Source organism: Pholis gunnellus (genome assembly GCF_910591455.1).
Source record: "Pholis gunnellus genome assembly, chromosome: 3".
NCBI lineage: Eukaryota > Metazoa > Chordata > Actinopteri > Perciformes > Pholidae > Pholis > Pholis gunnellus.
This window is the reverse complement of record NC_136529.1, coordinates 28683390-28702663: the sequence shown is the minus strand read 5'-3', so window position 1 is coordinate 28702663 and position 19274 is coordinate 28683390. Positions and strand designations below refer to the sequence as shown.

The window sequence follows — 19274 nt, the reverse complement described above, 5'->3', positions numbered from 1 at the left end:
ACCACTCTTATGTTTGTACAGTAAATATAACGCATGCTAACTTAGCTTAGCACAAAGACTTTGTTTTTTGAATAAATTGAACCTGTGAACTTTGGAGTCACTGGTTTTGCTAGGCTAGCTGCCCCCCACCCCCCCAGTCTTTATGCTAAGCTAAGTGAGCTAGCTGCTGGCTTCATATTCACATATAACACAGACATCCGTCAGTATCAGTCCTTCCTCCTGTCCTTCTGTCCTTCTGTCCTCCTATCATCTGTCCTTCTGTCCTCTGTCTTCCTGTCTTCTGTCCTCCTGGCTGCTTTGTCTCAGAAGTTTACTAAAAAGAGCTTTTGGCCGATCGTTCGTGCTGCGCTTGTTTGAATTTAGCGGCGGTGGCCGACTGAATTAGGTTTCACTTTTGTTTACGTGTTCACAGATGTATAGATGAAGTTTTGGCATTTTACTTAAAAATATTTTATTGCAAATACAGCAACAAACCGTAAACGTGACTATCCACAAGTTGTCGTGTGTCAATACTACGATCTTTACTTATTTAGCACCGGGGCCGGTTTGATACCGGGAAACATGGCGGTGCAAGATGGCGGACTCCGTGGAAACAGGGCCCGCCCCTACGTAGACATGAATGACTATTATCTAAGCTACGGGAAACTTAACGATTCTTAGTTTCGGGTGATTATACACTGATATAAAACATAGTTATGAATATTATATTCAATGCCAATAAATCAATAAATGTTACACACTGTCCCTTTAAGGGACCGAAAGGACTAGAAGTGAGACAGAGAGAACGATGTATTGTCTCATTTCTTTACCTCCAGACTTTTCCCGGCCAGACAGCAGTGCTCCACGTGTTCTCTGGCAGCCGGCCAGTGGATCTGATGGAGAAAATAAAACACCGTCAGTCAGACGGGTCCGCTGGTCCGGATTGTTTTCAACTGATTTTTAATGTCCTCTAATGTTCTCACCGTATGCGTGGGCAGGTCCAAGCTGTCCGGCCTCAGCAGGTAGATGTGGTCCTTCCCTCCGACCAGCAGCCATCCTCGGTCCTCGTCCAATAACAAGGCCTGGTATCCGCCGCTGACTCCGCCCCCCCAGAACACCGCCGAGCTGTTCCTCAGGTCTGAGGGAGACGAGACACCAGGTTACAATTCATTAAGTTCTTCTTCTTCTTCTCCAGCGCTGGAGAGGAACCGTTACTTTAAGCTGCTTCATACTGGAGTTTGTCTTTTTCCATTTTATCTCACTTTGTACTTCTACTCAACTACATTTATGTCACCGCTTTAGTTACTGGTTACTTTGAAGGTTACTTCTTTTTACATGCAACAAATGAAATATGATGCATTATTGTAGATCAAACTGCTCAGCAGTAGCTTGTTATCCTTTGCAAACACACAATCAGTTTCAAATGACATGAGACGACGTAACATTGACTTACATTCATTTCCTGGGTCCTGACGCTAACCTAACCTAAACCTAACCTAAACCTAAAGCTAACCTAAACCTAAACTTAATCCAACCTAAATTTAAGCCTAACATTAACCTAACCTTAATCTAATTTTAAACTAAGTCTGAATCCTAAACTTTGTACATTATGGGGCATTTCATCTACTGAAGGAAGGCGGGACCCCACAATGTGACTGTGTAAACACACACACACACACACACACACACACACACACACACACACACACACACACACACACACACACACACACACACACACACACACACACACACACACACACACACACACACACACACACACAGCAGGTCATCCTTCAGGCTGCCTCTCGTCTCTCTCGGGATTTGCGGCAGAAAACGAGCCGAACAAACATCAAATAACCCGAAGCTGAAGCTGCTGTCAGCTGTCAACGATCAGAGATGAAACAGTGAAAATATGTATCGGCCCAAATGAGTAATAACAATAATGAGGTCATGCCAAAAGGCTTTTACAGTGCTGCACAAATAAAGGTTATTTATCGTGTTTATATTTTCACTTCAAATTCAGCTGCTGAACTGACGTCACTATTTAATGATTAATAAACCGACAGAAAAATACTCGGCAACAATTTTAATATTGAATTAATTAATCAAGTTCATTATTTTATTATAATTATATATATTTTTAGGGCTGTTTTGACCTATTTTTCACGCAAAATCAACAAAGATTCTCTGTTCCAAACTTCTCAGATGCTAATATATAAATAAATAAATATATATATATATATATATATATATTTATATATATACATATATTTTCAGGTGACTCTCTTTCCACTCACTTCCTGTCTCTCGTCTCTCTCAAATAAAAGAATAAATGCCCAAAAATACAATCCTGTTGCTTTCCTTTGTCTCATGCAATAGTCAACTGAATAATAATTAATCTGTGATGAATATCATATTTAATTACAGTCTTTTTGTGCCACAGGACTCGTCCTTGTTCCTGGTGAATTGAAGTCTTCTGCAGGAGAATCCGTGAACTCTGTAAATGTGAAGTTGAGTAACGAGGTTCCTGAGGTTCCTGAGGTTCCTGAGGTTCCTGAGGTTCCTGAGGTTCCGTGCCTTCAGTGGACCTTCCTCTGAAACAATCAGCCGAACGAGGAACGAAGGAAATGAACCGTGAAACTCCTGCAGACTGCTTTTCCTTTAAGTTTAACGCGCACAGAGACGGCGCTGTGAGTCCCGGTGGGTCCGATGTCGGCAACTCTTTGCGCCCTTGAACGCAGCACGGCACATTAGTTACACTTCAGCACCATTTTAAAAGAAATCCATCACTTCCTGTCATCGGCGTGGACAGTCTGCTCAAACACCGGAGAGAAAGAACATCAACTAAAGAACTCACGTTTATGTGTTCAGCCTTTAATCACACAAACTCCTCCAGAAAGAAAATAAATGAGGCGACGAATGAAAGTGATTCTTCAGTCTGACAAGGAAACTCTCATTTCAGCACAAAAAGCTTAAATTACTCACATTAAATTACTCACATTAAATTACTCACATTAAATTACTCACATTAAATTACTCACATTAAATTACTCACATTAAATTACTCACATTAAATTACTCACATTAAATTATTCACATTAAATTATTCACATTCAATTACTCACATTAAATTACTCACATTAAATTACTCACATTAAATTACTCACATTAAATTATTCACATTAAATTACTCACATTAAATTACTCACATTAAATTACTCACATTAAATTATTCACATTCAATTACTCACATTAAATTACTCACATTAAATTACTCACATTAAATTATTCACATTAAATTATTCACATTAAATTACTCACATTAAATTACTCACATTAAATTACTCACATTAAATTACTCACATTAAATTATTCACATTAAATTATTCACATTAAATTATTCACATTAAAGGTCCTTTTCTTTATTTTTTGCTTAAATTTATTTTCTTTTTTCTCTGTTTCTATTTAAGTTGTTTAAAGAGGCTTTTTGTTTTACGCTTCTTAAAAAAGGTTTTTAAACTTCAATAACTTGGAAAAAAAAGAAAGAAACGTTTTGAAAATATAAATATAATATAAAATGTAATTTTTTCTATATTTTTGACTAAAAGAATAGAAAGAACTCAGAGTTTTAAAGGCATCAACTATTCTAACGGTAACTTGTATTTATATTTATTTAACACATTTAGGACAAAAGCACTCGTCCAGAACTTGATTAAAAGGTTTTAACCTGCAGTCACAGACAGACAGCTGTGTGTTTGTTCACAGTGAGTCTGCAGCAAAGTTTCCATTAATTAACCGGAAGTCGTTCATATTCTAACATCCAGCCAACAATATGTTCATGCTGTGATAATGATTAGAGCTCTGGAAAACTTTATACACTATATATATATAAATATACTCTATATATACTATATATATATAAATATACTATATATATACTATATATATATAAATATACTATATATATACTATATATATATATATAAATAAACAGTTCCAAGTGTTCCAACAGGACGCCTCTACATCACACACTCTGATGGCTTTCACACATGGAGAGATGCCCTATGACCCGGATAGAGGTGTGACACACACACACACACACACACACACACACACAGACACACACACACACACACACACACACACACACACACACACACACACACACACACACACACACACACAGACACAGACACACACACACACACACACACAAACAGAACAAAGAACAGAGTTTGGGTTAAACCTGCAGCTCTTCTTCTTCCTCTGAAATCAGATCGTCAGTCAATCGTCACGGTGCGATTATAAGATCTTCACAGCTCATTTCTCACTGAGACAATCTACACACACACACACACACACACACACACACACACACACAACCACACACACACACACTTCCTGGTTCAGGATTACATGGACCACATAGAGATTGATTTTACAGCGCATTCATTTGTGTGTGTGGAGCTACGAACGCTGTTTGAGACCAGACTGAACTGAGATAACATGACCATGACTGTTTCACCCAAATGAACTGACACATGGGAAATATTTGTGTTGCAGGTGGATTCTTTAGGTAATATTTGTTTGTGTTGCAGAAAATGCCAAAAAGTAAATCTTATGTTTCAGACCAGAGTGACGGTTAAAGTACAGCGAGGAGAACAGACGCCATGATGTGAGAGCGAGCAGAGGCTTCATGTTCTGGAGCTCCATCAAGAGAACCGACGACGGGAAGCAGACGACACGACGAAAGAAACGTCAGCAGGAGACGTCTCAAAGCTCCACAGAGGAAGTCTCACAGACTGGAGAGCGTTTGTTTTAAAGCCAGCAGGTCATCCAGGAAACGCTGTAACGTTTGTGAAAGTCCATTCTGAGGGCACGATGACGAGTCATTTAAATGGATGAACGTTGCTCTACAAACTAGAGTTACGGAGCTTAACTGTGTGAAATATATATAAATCTCTCTGTAATCAAACAAATGTAAAGTAACTAAAGAAACGTGTTGTTGTGATTCTAAAGTTGACATTTTGTTCAACAATAAATCAACAAAGAACATGAAACCAGCTGTTTGACGTCTTCGTCCGTTTTTAAACTCTCCGTTCAGCGTTTGTGAAGGTTTCACTCCGTCACGTCTTGTTAAAGTCTAATCAACAGGATCACTTCCACCAACCTGAAACTACACTGAGCATGAACGTCTCTCTGTGTGTGTGTGTGTGTGTGTGTGTGTGTGTGTAGGTGTGTGTGTGTGTGTGTGAAGACAGAGAGCACTTTAGCTAATGACAAACACTTGTTTAACACTTCAGGCAGAACAGATGAGCTGGGAGAGCTGTGAACACCTGAACACGTGAGAGTGTGTGTGTGTGTGTGTGTGTGTGTGTGTGTGATTGATTGTTCCCTGTGATGAACACTGATTACCTGCAATCAGGAAGGTGATTAAAAGTGGATTTGGTTGATTAAAATGGAGTGTTTGAGTGTGTGTGTGTGTGTGTGTGTGTGTGTGTGTGTGTGTGTGTGTGTGTGTGTGTGTGTGTGTGTGTGTGTGTGTGTGTGTTTTGTGTGGCTGCTGTAGATGAGGTGAGAAGTATAATATGATCGACATGATTCTCACCAGGAACATGTGTGAGCAGCACGACAGAAGAAAACGAAACACGTTTTTGCTCCATGAGCTGATTCTTCACTTTCAGATAAAGTTGAACATCGACTGAGACTTGTTATTTCTTCTTCTCTACATACAAATATGTCTGAGAAACCAACTCCATATTTGGTAATTTAATGTCTAAGGATTGTGTGTGTGTGTGTATTCTCACACACATACACACTCTCACACACACACACACACACACACACACACACACACAGATCTGCTCAGTGTCACAGACTTGAAGTGAACCTTTTGATCAGCGTCCAATCAGAGCAGCAGCCAAAAGTCTGAAAACATTTAGTTTCTTCCTCATTCGTACATATTGATGAAGAGTATTTGACTTGAACAGCGTCTGTTATTTATTCGAGCTCTCTTCACATCTGGATCCAGTTTCTGTTTCAGCTTTAATGAAAACATTCAAATGTTTCAGTCGTCATTAAGACATTCAACGCTTAAATAACTAAACTCTGCATTTAAATCATTCATACAACTAATTATGATTATTTTCCTTAATCACTACATTTGGAGATTTTGTCACAAATTCACAGTTAAAGGAAGCAGCAGAAACACAACAACAAGAGGAACGAAGCGATAAAAGAACCTCAGAGTTTATGAGGAATAATAATCCATACCATAATAAACAGTATGAGCAAATACAAACTCAGATATAATCAACACACATAAACAAGCACACAGACAGAACGTATTACATTAATGTTGATTATGTTCTTGATTAACAGACTAATTAAACTAAAAATGTAGATTTAATATAAACTAGAATGGTTGATGAACAGTTTAAACAAAGACTGTTGAAACTGTTGAAGCAGATCCAGAGATATGGATTTATTATATGGAGACTACTTGAAAGGATTGAGGAGGAAGAGGAGGAAGAGGAGGAGGAGGAGGAAGAGGAAGAGGAAGAGGAGGAGGAGGAGGAGGAGGAGGAAGAGGGTGTTATCGCTCACAGATAAAAACAGGATGATTAGATAAGAACTGACAGGATTCCTCACCTGCTCTACCTCAAGTAGTTCTGATTATCACACACACACACACACACACACACACACACACACACACACACGCACACACACACACACACACACACGTGTGTGTCAGCTGGCAGATGTTTCAGCAGCAGAAGTCAAATATAATATTCTGAATGAACAAAATAGCTACAAAAGTTTTGTTCCACGCGTTTTACAGGAAAGATGAAAACGTCCAACATGTCTGATAAAAGGTCCAGAATGTAGAGAAAGATCGTTTGACTTCGAGCTCTTCTTCTGCGGATCAGCAGCTGGCGGTTCGTCGTGTTGCTCGAGGGCACTTCAGCAGGTCAACGTGGTTCAGACGGACCTGAACCTTCTGGACTCACGAACCAGAATCATGGATGAATGAAGGACGTAGTTTCTTCTTCTGTGTTGTTTAACAGGAGCGAGGTACGAGTGACTGCTGAGGTGTGTGTGTTGTTGTGTTCAGGCCTCTGAGTCTCTCTTCACATCTGGACTGAACCGTTTCGTTCCCTCTTCACTCTATGGTCAGTTTATTCATGTCGTTACATCATATGTTTTAGTTTCACATCGGTTTCCTACTTTAATCTTGTTGAACACTTTTGTAACTTTTTGTTTTATTTAAATAAAGTTTTTTTTTGTTGAGTCGATTCTGGGGCCAAAGTGAAACAATAACTAGCCGCTAACCGCTAACCGCTAGCCGCTAACCGCTAACAAGAGTCCAGATGTTCTCCTGTTTCTGTCGTGGTCCGTCTGTGTAAATGTCAATAAAGTTAGGCTGATTGAAGACTGCTCATGTTTCAACCTCAGTCCAAACACTTCCTGGCCTGATGTTTGGTCTGGTGTTTGTTGTTTCACAGCGGATCCAGCAGCAGCGAGCTGAAGTCTCACCCGTCCACCGTTTAGTGTCAGCGAGCTTCAATATCAGAGCAGCGATAACTTACAACTCTCAGCGTTTATTCAACAAACTCTTATTCTTCGTCTCACTTCCTCCAGCTGCTTTCTGCATCGACGCCTTCACTGACTGCTGAACATCACTTCTTCTGTGTGAAAACGTCGCCTTTGTTTCCTCAGAAAACACAGTCGTTTATTTTCATTTAAGTCGGTCACTTTTGTCCTAATTTATTTCCTCATTGCTTCGTTCTCTGCAGAACCAGAGTTGTGTTAATGTTTCTGTTTCCAGTGAGGCATGAGAAGCATTTCTTCTTCTTCCTTTTAATCATTGCAGGTGAAATCTACTAAATGTGAAATTGCAAAGTGAAAAAAGAACAAATATCTCGTTCTAATCACGCAGCAGGTGAAGCATGTGTGTGGTCGGCTGTAACATACACAGTAAATAAGTATAAATATAAAACACGACTAAAGAGGGTTTAACAGGTTGACCTGAGCCGAGCTGTCTGCTGAGTGAACACAGAAAAATCAAAGATGGCGACGGCCGTGACCTCGTGATTGACAGGTCGCTCTACGTCAGATATGGTCACTTCCTGTTCACTGGTTGCAAAAAAATAAAAAAAGATGGCGACGGCCAAACGGACAAACTTGAGGCTTCAGTCCACAAACCAAAGACTACGTCGTCTTCTCACAGACGTCACACACTAAATCACACTCAGACTCCTTTAACCTCTTTCAGGTTCATCGACTAAATCTCAACCTCCAAATTCCTCCCTGAGCCACCTCGTCCTCCTCTTCCTCTCCCCCATTACCTCACCCCTCCTCTCCCTCACTGGTCTCCACATGTGGTCCGTCGTGGTCCACTGTAGGAAAACTAGAGGAACGAAGAAGACGAAACGCTTTCATAAAACCTCTCTTTACCTCCACTCTGCTCTTCATTCGTCTTCTTCTCTGCAGGAGCTCCACAGCTCCACTCGTTCTAGAGAATCATAACGAGGGACCACACACACACACACACACACACACACACACACACACACACACACACACACACACACACACACACACACACACACACACACACACACACACACACACACACACACACACACACACACACAGCACAAGTTCAACTTCAGATGAAAGAGTTTCAGTTTATTATGAAGCTGAAAGCGACATGAGCTCCATTAGACTCCATGTTAAATCTCACTACTCATTTCTCAAAGAAAGCAGACGGTCCAGTGTCGCATTTTAACCCCACAAACATAAAAACCACATCAGCGCGTTCGGCCCAGTGACACACAACACGCACGCACAAAAACTAAGATCTCTCCCTGAACCGGACTAAGTTTCCTGTGAAGTGTATTTTGAGAAGACTGCATTCATGTAAGAAGCAGAACATGACACGTGTTGGTGGCTTGTGAAGGAAAAATGAGGAGTAACGTTTCATCAGTTTGTGCAGACGGAGAACTCAGACGAGTTCTTCAAATCACAGCTCAGTTCCTGATCTTAACGTAAAGAAGGTCTCAAACATCTCTCTTACAGCTCAGCTTATTGTGACATCATTAACAGTCACTTAATGTGTAATAAGCTCAACAAGCAGGCTCTGTCAGTAGATCATGAATATTCATCTGATCTCATGAAAGCTGCACCTGCAGTTTGAGCTGAACTGTAAAAGCAGAGCTTTGTGTCGTTGTGATCACATGAACATCAGAGAAGCTCGATCACACAGAGACTCATTCATCAGCAGAGACACGACGACGGAAACCTCCTCAAACTGTAAACCAGAGCTCAGGAGCAGCGTCTCCACGCCGTAGTTTCAAGATGAAAGGAGAGGACAGGAAGTGATGTCAGAGGTTTACTTTATAAGGTGGTTCCTCCTAAATGAAGACCATATTTCCTATAAAACCTGCTGCTTCTCGCCTCCTCCCAACATCTCTGTGCGTTTGATTTTTAATGAGCAGGACGACGGACACGTCCTGTTAAAAAACATTCCTGCTGCACAGAAATCCTGCAGGAAGTTCTTTATCAGCAAACCCTGAAGATTAAACGTGTGCAGCGACCGTTCTTTACAGTTATTGCTGCTGCGAGAAAGAGGCTTCGATGACGAGCAGATAGAATCAGAGCAACGTCTTCTGATCGTCTCCCACAGCAGCAGCTTCAATGATGAAGACAAAAATACGCCCTGAATCTGCTTTAAGGGATCAGAGGGTTAAAACACACAACATCCTGCCAACAGCTGACAACCGGTACGAACGAGGTCCGTCACGTCTCTGAGCTTCTGAAGGACAGAGAGTCACGGAGCTGATGGAGACGTGAAGCTGGAGGTCCTCCGTACACTTCATGGTGCTGTTGTCGGTTAAATGACCTCCGTGTGTGAGGACATGTTATTTTCTCCTCAGACCTCATGTTGTCTTCATGCTGTTTATGTGAAGAAGAAGCAGAGCGGTCGATGAACTGACTCACTGCAGGAATGTAGCCTGCATGTTATATTTATCCTGCTAGTTAACACTGTTCAACCGCTGACCCTTCATTAGTATTATTACTGTTATCATCATTGTTGTTATATTATTATTATTAATATTAGCATTATTAGCAGTCTTATTCTTAGCATTATTACCACCATCATCATTATTATCTTTATCATTATTATAATAAGTCTTCTTAAAGAAATGGGAAATAGGTTTTTTTACTCACTGACATTTAAATGTCTGAATTAAGAAATGTGTTCATGTGTGAGATACGTTTAGCTTAGCTTAGCTTAGCTTAGCTTAGCACAAAGACCATAGCAGAGGACACTAGCGTCCACAGAGAGGAGGAACAAACATGTTATTGACTAAAGAGTGAGACGAGTTGAGGACTGTGTGAGAGCATGACGTCATCTCTCTGTCGGGTTAAACACACAACGTTCTATCATGAAGAACCATCGTGTTGAGTTCTCTTCATGTTCACACAAAGACATCGAACAACGTCTTCAAATGAACCTCTGATAGAGCTAGCTGTGCTAAGCTACGCTACGTGAACCACAGCAGAGCTATCTCTGTCCTGAATGTGAGGAAACTGATCTTCTAAAGGAATATAAAGACACACACACACACACACACGCACGCACGCACGCACGCACGCACACACGCACACACACACACACACACACACACACACAAACACACATGCACAGTAATTATTTTTTAGGAGGTTGAAGTGTTAACAGAGTGTTTGGTAAACACCTGGGGTGAAACAGAGTGAGGTGTCAAAGTAAGTCAAGCAGAGTGTGTGTGTGTGCGTGTGTGTGTGTGTGTTTGTGTGTGTGTCTGTGAGTGTGTGTGTGTAGAAGTCTGACGAGCATCAGAAAGGTAAAAAAACTAAAAAAGACTCTAACCCCAAAAATGAATCTGACAATGTGAGAACTACAGAGTATAAAAACCTCCCTTCAGTTAATCGTGGGAAACTGTGTGTGTGTGTGTGTGTGTGTGTGTGTGTGTGTGTGTGTGTGTGTGTGTGTGTGTGTGTGTGTGTGTGATGTAAGCCATGCCATCAGCACACACACTCATCTCACTATACGAGCTGCAATCAGCTGTTATCTGTGACCAGCGTCTCTTATCAGGTAACGAGTTAAAGATCGAGGGCGTCTGTCAGTTGTGCGACGTTAACCAGCGTCAGTGTGTGTGTGTGTGTGTGTGTGTGTGTGTGTGTGTGTGTCTGTGTGTGTGTGTGTGTGTGTGTGTGTGTGTGCACATCCTCCTCACTCCCTCTGCTCATCTGGGATTCAACACAAGCAGAGAAACTGAAAACACGACAGTAATATAGAAGAAGTAGAAGACAGAACTCCTCAGAGGTCAAAGGTCAGTAACTCGCTGTGTTTATGAAGAATATTTCAGATCTAATGTAAGATGTTCTTTCTCAGCACGAAACCATGCCGACTGATATTTAAATATAGTGATGAGTGAATATAAGCTGTAACAGCATTAATATAGAGCAATAACAAGTCATGAAAATTCATATTTTGATAATATTGTAACTTGAAATGCAGAAAACAAACTCCTACAAAACTAAAAAACACATAATGTACATTATGTAGAGATAAAGGGTTTAATATCTTATTGTTCCTCCTAAACTTTACTCTATTTCTACCGTACAGATGACAACAAGTTGTAAATATATTTTTAATAATATTTTTAACACATAAATATTAATTCTGCATCTAAGTATAAATATACATTTAATTCAAATGATAATTATACAAAAATTCTATCAAAATCCATCTTTACCTCACTTCTTCATTCCACACACACACACTCTCTCACTCACACACACACACACACACACACACACACACACACACACACACACACACACACACACACACACACACACACACACACACACACACACACACACACACACACACACACACACACACACACACACACACACACACAGTTTGACCTGAGGAACCACAGTTTTAATGAACAGTCGACCCTCTCTGACCTCCGCTCCTCTGCTTCGTCTCAGGTGGATGACGGTTCATTAACCTCAGGAAGCACGACGTGTCCTCCCTCCCTCAATCCCTCCCTCCTTCTTTTCTTTCCTTTGCCCCCTTTTTTTGACACCTTACCCTCTCCTTCATTTGTCTCCATCGTGTCTCCTTCAGCCTCTCCTCTCCTCTCCTCCTAAATCTACCTTAATCAGGGCGGGGTCAAAGGTCAAGGTTCACTGCATGACACCACAAGGTACGGGACACACACACACACACACACACACACACACACACACACACACACACACACACACACACACACACACACACACACACACACACACACACACTACTTTGGTGTGAATGAATTGAATTTGTTTTGACAGATTCCTGCAGCAACACAAGTTTTCTTTCTGAGTTTATCTAATTATGAAAAGAACGACAAACGTGGTGACATGTGTGCTGCAGATGTGTGCGTGTGGCAATCAGTGTGTGTGTGTGTGTGTGTGTGCGTGTGCGTGTGTGTGTGTGCGTGTATGTGTGTGTGTGTGTGTGTGTGTGTGTGGGCAGCGGTCAAAATGATAATTGGATATTTGTTCGTACGTAGAGCACATGTCAGTTCATGTTTTTATATCTGTCTGAGTGACCAGCTATCAAAATAATGTGTGTGACAGACAGATAACACACAGTCGACACACCTATCAGTGTGTGTGTGTGTGTGTGTGTGTGTGTGTGTGTGTGTGTTTTATTCCCATCCCACAGTCCCACATGAGGTCATCGTGTTTTTACTGGATTTATTCCACGTCAGCGTCAAACACCAACAGCAGGAAGAACTCTTGTCAAAGAAGTTAAATGTTCTCTGAACCGACCCTGAAACAATAAACCAGGTACCAAACACACACTGACACACACATACATATACTTATACACAAACCTACACACACATACATATACTGATACACATACTAACAGACATACTTCTACATTTGACTTTCAGAACCAAAGTCAGAACTCAGTTCTGAACTCTGCGTGAGAATAAATCCCTGATGAAATGCTGCAGCGGCGTTTGTTTTAACTCGCCTTGAGCCCCAGACGGGTGGAGACACGTTGACGATTTCACAACTACTGGAAAGTTTCAGAAACGGTAGAGAAGTACCGAGTCGATGTCCAATGTGGCGCCATGACATCGTGCTCGGAGACGCAGAACAAACAGCTGCTATTGTGTGAGAGCTGGAATAAATCTCGGAGGGCGCGGTGATGAATGAAAACCACCTCAGCCAGTCACACGGTCTCATGTTGTTCTGTATATATTGTGCATTTCCACACGTTATATTTTATATTTGATTTTACTCTGTAAATTGCTGCTGCTTCAAACTAAACCTGCGGATGAATAAAGTTTATATCTATCGATCTAAACAGCTCAGCCAATCACAGCGAGGCATGGAGACAACAACTCATGAAAACATAAAAACAGAAGCCTTCATGTGATCGCTGAAGTCTCACAGCTCACACACTTCAGTGTGTTTGCTCTTTCATAGATTTACATTTTACACCAGCGTAACGCCTGAAGACGACATAATTCATACAGGATTAATATTCCAGAGAGGACAACCAAATATGTGTGCAGTGTTACAAGTTAGAGGTAAAACTCTTTAACGTCAAACATCTCTTAGCAGCCTTTTTTGTCTGTTTACTTTTGGTACAATGATGTGCACACACACACACACACACACACACACACACACACACACACACACACACACACACACACACACACACACACACACACACACACACACACACACACACACACACACACACACACACACACACACACACACCCTGGTCAGGTTAAAGGCTAACAGAGTGTGTCTCCCTGCAGGATGAGGGCTGGTCTCTCTGGATTCCTGCTCAGGTCAAACACTGGGTCAGCTGTGACGCACACGCTCTCTCCCACAGTGTGTGTGTGTGTGTGTGTGTGTGTGTGTGTGTGTGTGTTCGTTGCCCCTGAAGCTCCTGTCTGAGTATCTGGCTTATAAAATCTTAATAGTCTCTATAATGTTGATCCTGCAGCTACAAACGCAGCGAGAGAATCAAGTCTTACTTCATTAACTGGAGTTCACTGCTTCACTTTACTGCCATGAAAACCACTGAGCTGCTACTGTAACACACACACACACACACACACACACACACACACACACACACACACACACACACCTACACACACACACACACACACACACACACACGTCAGTGGGTGACATCATGAGATCTGCTGCAGAAGGTAACTGCTCTCGAGGGGAAACGATTACAGGAAGAGAAGAAATAAATCGACGTATTTGAGGTTCATCACACGTGTTGCTTTTTTTTTCCACATCCACATAACTTTAAATGAAATTCCAAGATTCCATCATTGAACTGGCAGCTGAAGATACCAAATGTCATGAGTTACCTGATATATGAGACATGTGGAATTTTCCATTTGACGTGATGGTGCTGCCTGAAAGAAACTTCTCCTTGAGTCTGAATATTTCTCTCAGTGTTCACATCACAGATGTTTGTACTTCTTTAAACAATCACAATCGTCCACAAAGTCTCCATCAGGTGAATCAGGAAACACAGAACTAACGTCTCTTCAATTTAAACTTCCAACGTACGTTTAGTTTTTATGTTTACTTGGTTAGATGTAGTGTGCGAAATAATGTGGGTCTTGGGGTGTCTGAGACCCTTTGATTGACACTTCAGACCCCCTGAAATAGCTAAATGTAGGGGGGGGGGGGGGCTCTAAAACCATAAGATAATTATTTACCACTTGAAATTGTCGCCGTAATGACAGTTAGCCAGAGACGCAACGGTTTGGTTGAAGCGAGTCCGTCTTCTCGTCTGTTGGTGGATCTAAACGGACCCTCTCCCTTTGGACACATGTGATCCGGTGCCTTTCATGAGAACCTGGATGAAAGCAGGACGTGGTCTCTCCTCTTCTTACCATGAGACAAAGCCAAGTCAAGGTCTATGTGTTGGACGGGTATTTCATATTAAAACTACGTTTCACACGGGACACAAACAGAGGTCTCCTGGGTGAAAGTCTGTTTGTTTGAGTCCTCCGTACGCTGACGTTCTTGCTCTTTAACTGCGTCACTTCCTCTGACCGTCTAATAACGACACAGATGGGTTCACGTTGGACGCAGAGGACCAGTGACAAAGCTTCTGTTTGACGAGTTGGGAGTGAGAACGGGTTGGTTTTTACACGATTTTTGAACATTGAAATTAAAACTTTAGAACCTGAAGGAGCAGATTTCTTGGTCACTTGGGGGGCAACGAAAACACGCTGTAAGACCCAACATCTCTTAACCTGACACCAGACATTTACCTCCAACATCCAGCAGACACAAAGCAAACATGATGATCCATCAGGAGTCTTTGTGTTTGTGTCGATGTTAGTCTAATATCGGTCTCTTTAGCTGCTAAATTCTCCACTGTGTTCACCAGCTGGTCTCTCACTGAGTCTGTCTGAGAAAATAATCAAATGAATAATCAAATGAAACGATGAAAGTGTGTTTGTACTAAAGATCTTACTGCTATGTCTTGAAAAACAGGCACTAAAATGTACTAATTATGGTTCTTTGCAGAATAACTTTCACTCAGAACTAAAGTCGACAGCTTCCTATGATTTGCCTCATTTCATGAAATGACCTTCCAGCTTTCAGGACTTTCCCGTTTCAGCCATCGTATCAGTGACGTTCATGCAGTGTCTCGTTTGACTTCCATCATCCTGTCTTGCTGCTTGACCGATTCCATTCATCCGTCCAGTCATTCATTCATTGAGCCGACTGCTCGCTCCACAAACGTCTCACTAACCGTCACACAGTGAAACCAGCCTCCCTGAACTAATCGCTGCTCAATAGGAAACAGTTGTTGGCTCTGGCGGTGTTGCTGGTTGCCAAAGCAGGAAAGCAGGCATTCGGAAAGCAAACAAGTTTTAAAGTGACTGGAAGTGGTCAGAGGAGTTCACTGGTGATTTAAGTGAGCGTGTTTCTTGTGGTGAAGATTTCAGAAAATTGTGTTTGTGAAGTAAAAATGTATAAAAATATTAGTTTTGGCAGCAGTGGTTCACAAGTTATTATAGAGACAGTGAAATACAGCAGGAGAGCTATACAAGTGCAGTCTGAACGTTTTGTCTCTATTTCAGATTAAACAGTCAGATTAACGTTAAGCATTAAAAAAGTGCTGAATTACAAATTTAGAGTATATCTATGATTGAGTGATTGCCTCCACACGGTCCTCAACATGGCGAGGGCTGCACCGGCGGCTAGCAGCCGGCAGTGCTAACAGCGCTAACAGTGTTTTAACAGTACGTTTCCACAACGTCGACATGCCTGTAGCTAATCTTCAGATCTTAGCTTGTCAAAGGATTATTTTAACCCGACTATGTCTATCGGGGGAGCAGTTGAATACTGAATGGATGATGGGACAAGTTAGCTAAGTGTTAGCAAGCTATGGTAGTAAGCTAAAGCGCTTAGCAAACATAATACCGCAAAGCTTTCTGATTTACATTCCACTAAAACACGAGCTGCTTTAGCTTAACTAACATAAATATAGTTAGCATGAAACTTTTGCACACGTAACGTTAGACACACTGAGTGTCAGGATCACAGGTTTCTTCCTGCTGATGCCTCACTTTTGTCTTCTTAAAGGCTACGTTTTAGTTCTGGGTTCTTTACCCCGTTGATGGTTCATCCCACCAAACAGCAGCTTTTTAGGCATTTTTCTGCTGTTTGCAAGCAGACGAAGGAGACAAAGAGGCAACTTCACACAACACAAAGTCAATGGAGAGCGATGCGTTGCTCTGACTCTATCGAGAACCTTTAACGTCAAGTCCTGACCTAATAAAACCTGAAGTCTGGAAATCCGCGACGACAGTTCACCGCAGGTATTTAGTTTAATTGAGGCTGTTTTAAACATTTATGGGCACCATGACGCCCATTAACACGGCTTCACCTCCCATGTCGTTCATCTGTTAATCTCCCACTTTATTCCCATCAAGTGTTTCACTGTAAACAAAGAGCATCTGCTGCTGACGGTTAACTGAGACCTCAGCGTTCTCAGGAACGAAGAGATGAAGTAGTGTTACCGTGTGTCAGAGGACGTTATTTCTATGGTAACAGCGGCCAACAGACTGCTTTGAACGCGGTGTGAAGGAGACATTCAGTGATCTTCATGATGGAGATGTAAAGTTCTCTCCAACTCAGCAACACGTCTATTCTATGTCTGTAAACCTCAAACTGGATACAGACAAAATCAGGAATGCCAGACGTAACGTGGAGTCCTGCGGGTAGATTCTCTTGAAGCGTCTCCTACCTGAGTGGGAGAGCTGCAGCCGCGGCCCGGTTTGCCTCCAGGCGTTGCCGTCTGCCGGCTGCAGCCACAGCAGGAGACACAGCATCAGTATCTGAGGAGGCTTCAGTCCTCCGGCTCCCGGCTCCGTCATCGCTGAGCGATCTTCACTAGACGACGAGAGATTGAAGGAAGAAGGTCGACCGGTCACATCGAAGTCTGAGTCGAATAAAGAAGACGGAGACGGAGAGAGAGACACATTAGAGGTTTTGTTGAATGTGTTTTATCAGCAGCATGACTCGATGCAACGTGGTCTCATCGTTATTATGTTCATTCATTGCTGCTGAAGGTTAACGTTGTGAAACGGTGGCAACAAAAAACACTTCGTTAGGGTTTAAAAACCATCATGTTTGGCTTAAAATAAGTAATCACATCAACTTTTATCGTCACACGACTTCCTTCAGAAGTCTAATGATGATGTTCTCTCATCACTGTGAGTGAGACCAGGCGGCTCCACGGAGGGAAAATGTTCGTCTAACTTTTGGTAAATCCACCTTAAAGAGCAACAAACGTTCTGAAGAAGAAATTAGTTCACCGGCTTAACTCAGATTTCATCAATGTTTTCTTTTCAATTTCTGGCTGACCAGCCTCTCAATCTGAGAAAACACTGACTGGAGGTCTTTTGACAGCTCGAGCACGATATCCAGAGGCCTCATTTACAAATCATATACAAAAGCACACGTTCATACACTCAAACACAGAGGAGACAGAGAGAGAGAGAGGACAGAGCTCCACTTAGACCATAAACCGTGAGACAGATTCTCAAAGAACGAGTCTGAAGACAACCTGAACATTTACTCTCTAAACTATTAAATACACATGGTATTAGATTGATACCAGATTAGCTTTGTGGTAATAAAACACATTAAGGAGATGAATCTGATTCTGACTCCAACAGGGACCAATGCATTCTGGGAGACAAACAGCCCTCATATCAAGTCTAATCGAAGTCTGATTGAATCGCGGCACATTTGTGAAACAGACTTATTCCCTCTGCACTCTGGATGTGTCCTCAGCAAGCTGGTGGACGCCTGAATACATCTCTGGTCGACAGGAACTGTGTGCAGCTGAACTGGTGTTTTAATGGGAACGTAGCTCACGAGGGAAACCGAGCAATTGATCATGTTGTACCGTTTACTATCGCGGTGGACCGGACAATTCTGAGAGTGCAGTTTGAGAAATGAGAGGAGGAAGTAGCTGCTGAGAGAGGAGAGACAGTTAGCTCGTTAGCTTCTGTTAATGCTGCTGAACCCTTTTCCTCTTTAGCAGGAAGAACGACACACCAGACGAGTGAAAGGCCTCCTGACAAAGACTGTGTGTGGTACCTTTGTGCCTCTTTATGGTAGTTTTGTGTGTTTTTGCGGTTGCTTTGTTTGTCTTTGTTGTGGCTTTGCATCTATAGTAGTTTTGCGTCTCTTTTATGTTTTGTTCACCTCTTTGTGTTCGTTTCCCATCTTTTTTTGTCGCATTGCATCTCTCTGCAGTAGTTTTGTGCATCTTTGTAGTAGTATTGTGTCTCTTGTAGTCGTTTTAAATCTCTTTTTTTTGCTCTGCACATCTTTAAAGTAGTTTTGAGTTTGTTGTAGTTTTGTGTCTCCTTTTTGTCGTTTTGTACCTTTAGTAGTTTTTGTCTCTCTCTCATATTTTTCACCTATTTGTGGTAATTTTGTGTGTCTTTGTGGTGATGTTGTGTGTCTTTGTGGTCATGTTGTGTGTCTTTGTGGTCATGTTGTGTGTCTTTGTGGTCATGTTGTGTGTCTTTGTGGTCATGTTGTGTGTCTTTGTGGTCATGTTGTGTCTCTTTGTGGTCATGTTGTGTGTCTTTGTGGTCATGTTGTGTGTCTTTGTGGTCATGTTGTGTCTCTTTGTGGTCATGGTG

At 41.8% G+C, this 19274-nt stretch overlaps 1 protein-coding gene across 1 annotated transcript in view; it reads right to left on the bottom strand.

The window, feature by feature from the left end:
* The window catches only part of LOC306694013 (semaphorin-3D), a gene marked incomplete at both ends in the record, with an annotated part of 29199 nt that extends 11710 nt beyond the window's left edge, over positions 1-17489 (bottom strand). Inside the window, 3 exons of the mRNA XM_079156712.1 lie at positions 810-872; positions 963-1117; positions 17360-17489. Coding sequence (XP_079012838.1) covers positions 810-872; positions 963-1117; positions 17360-17489 — 348 coding nt within the window. The remainder of the gene's footprint in view (positions 1-809; positions 873-962; positions 1118-17359) is intronic.
* Between the last annotated feature and the right edge of the window lie 1785 nt (positions 17490-19274).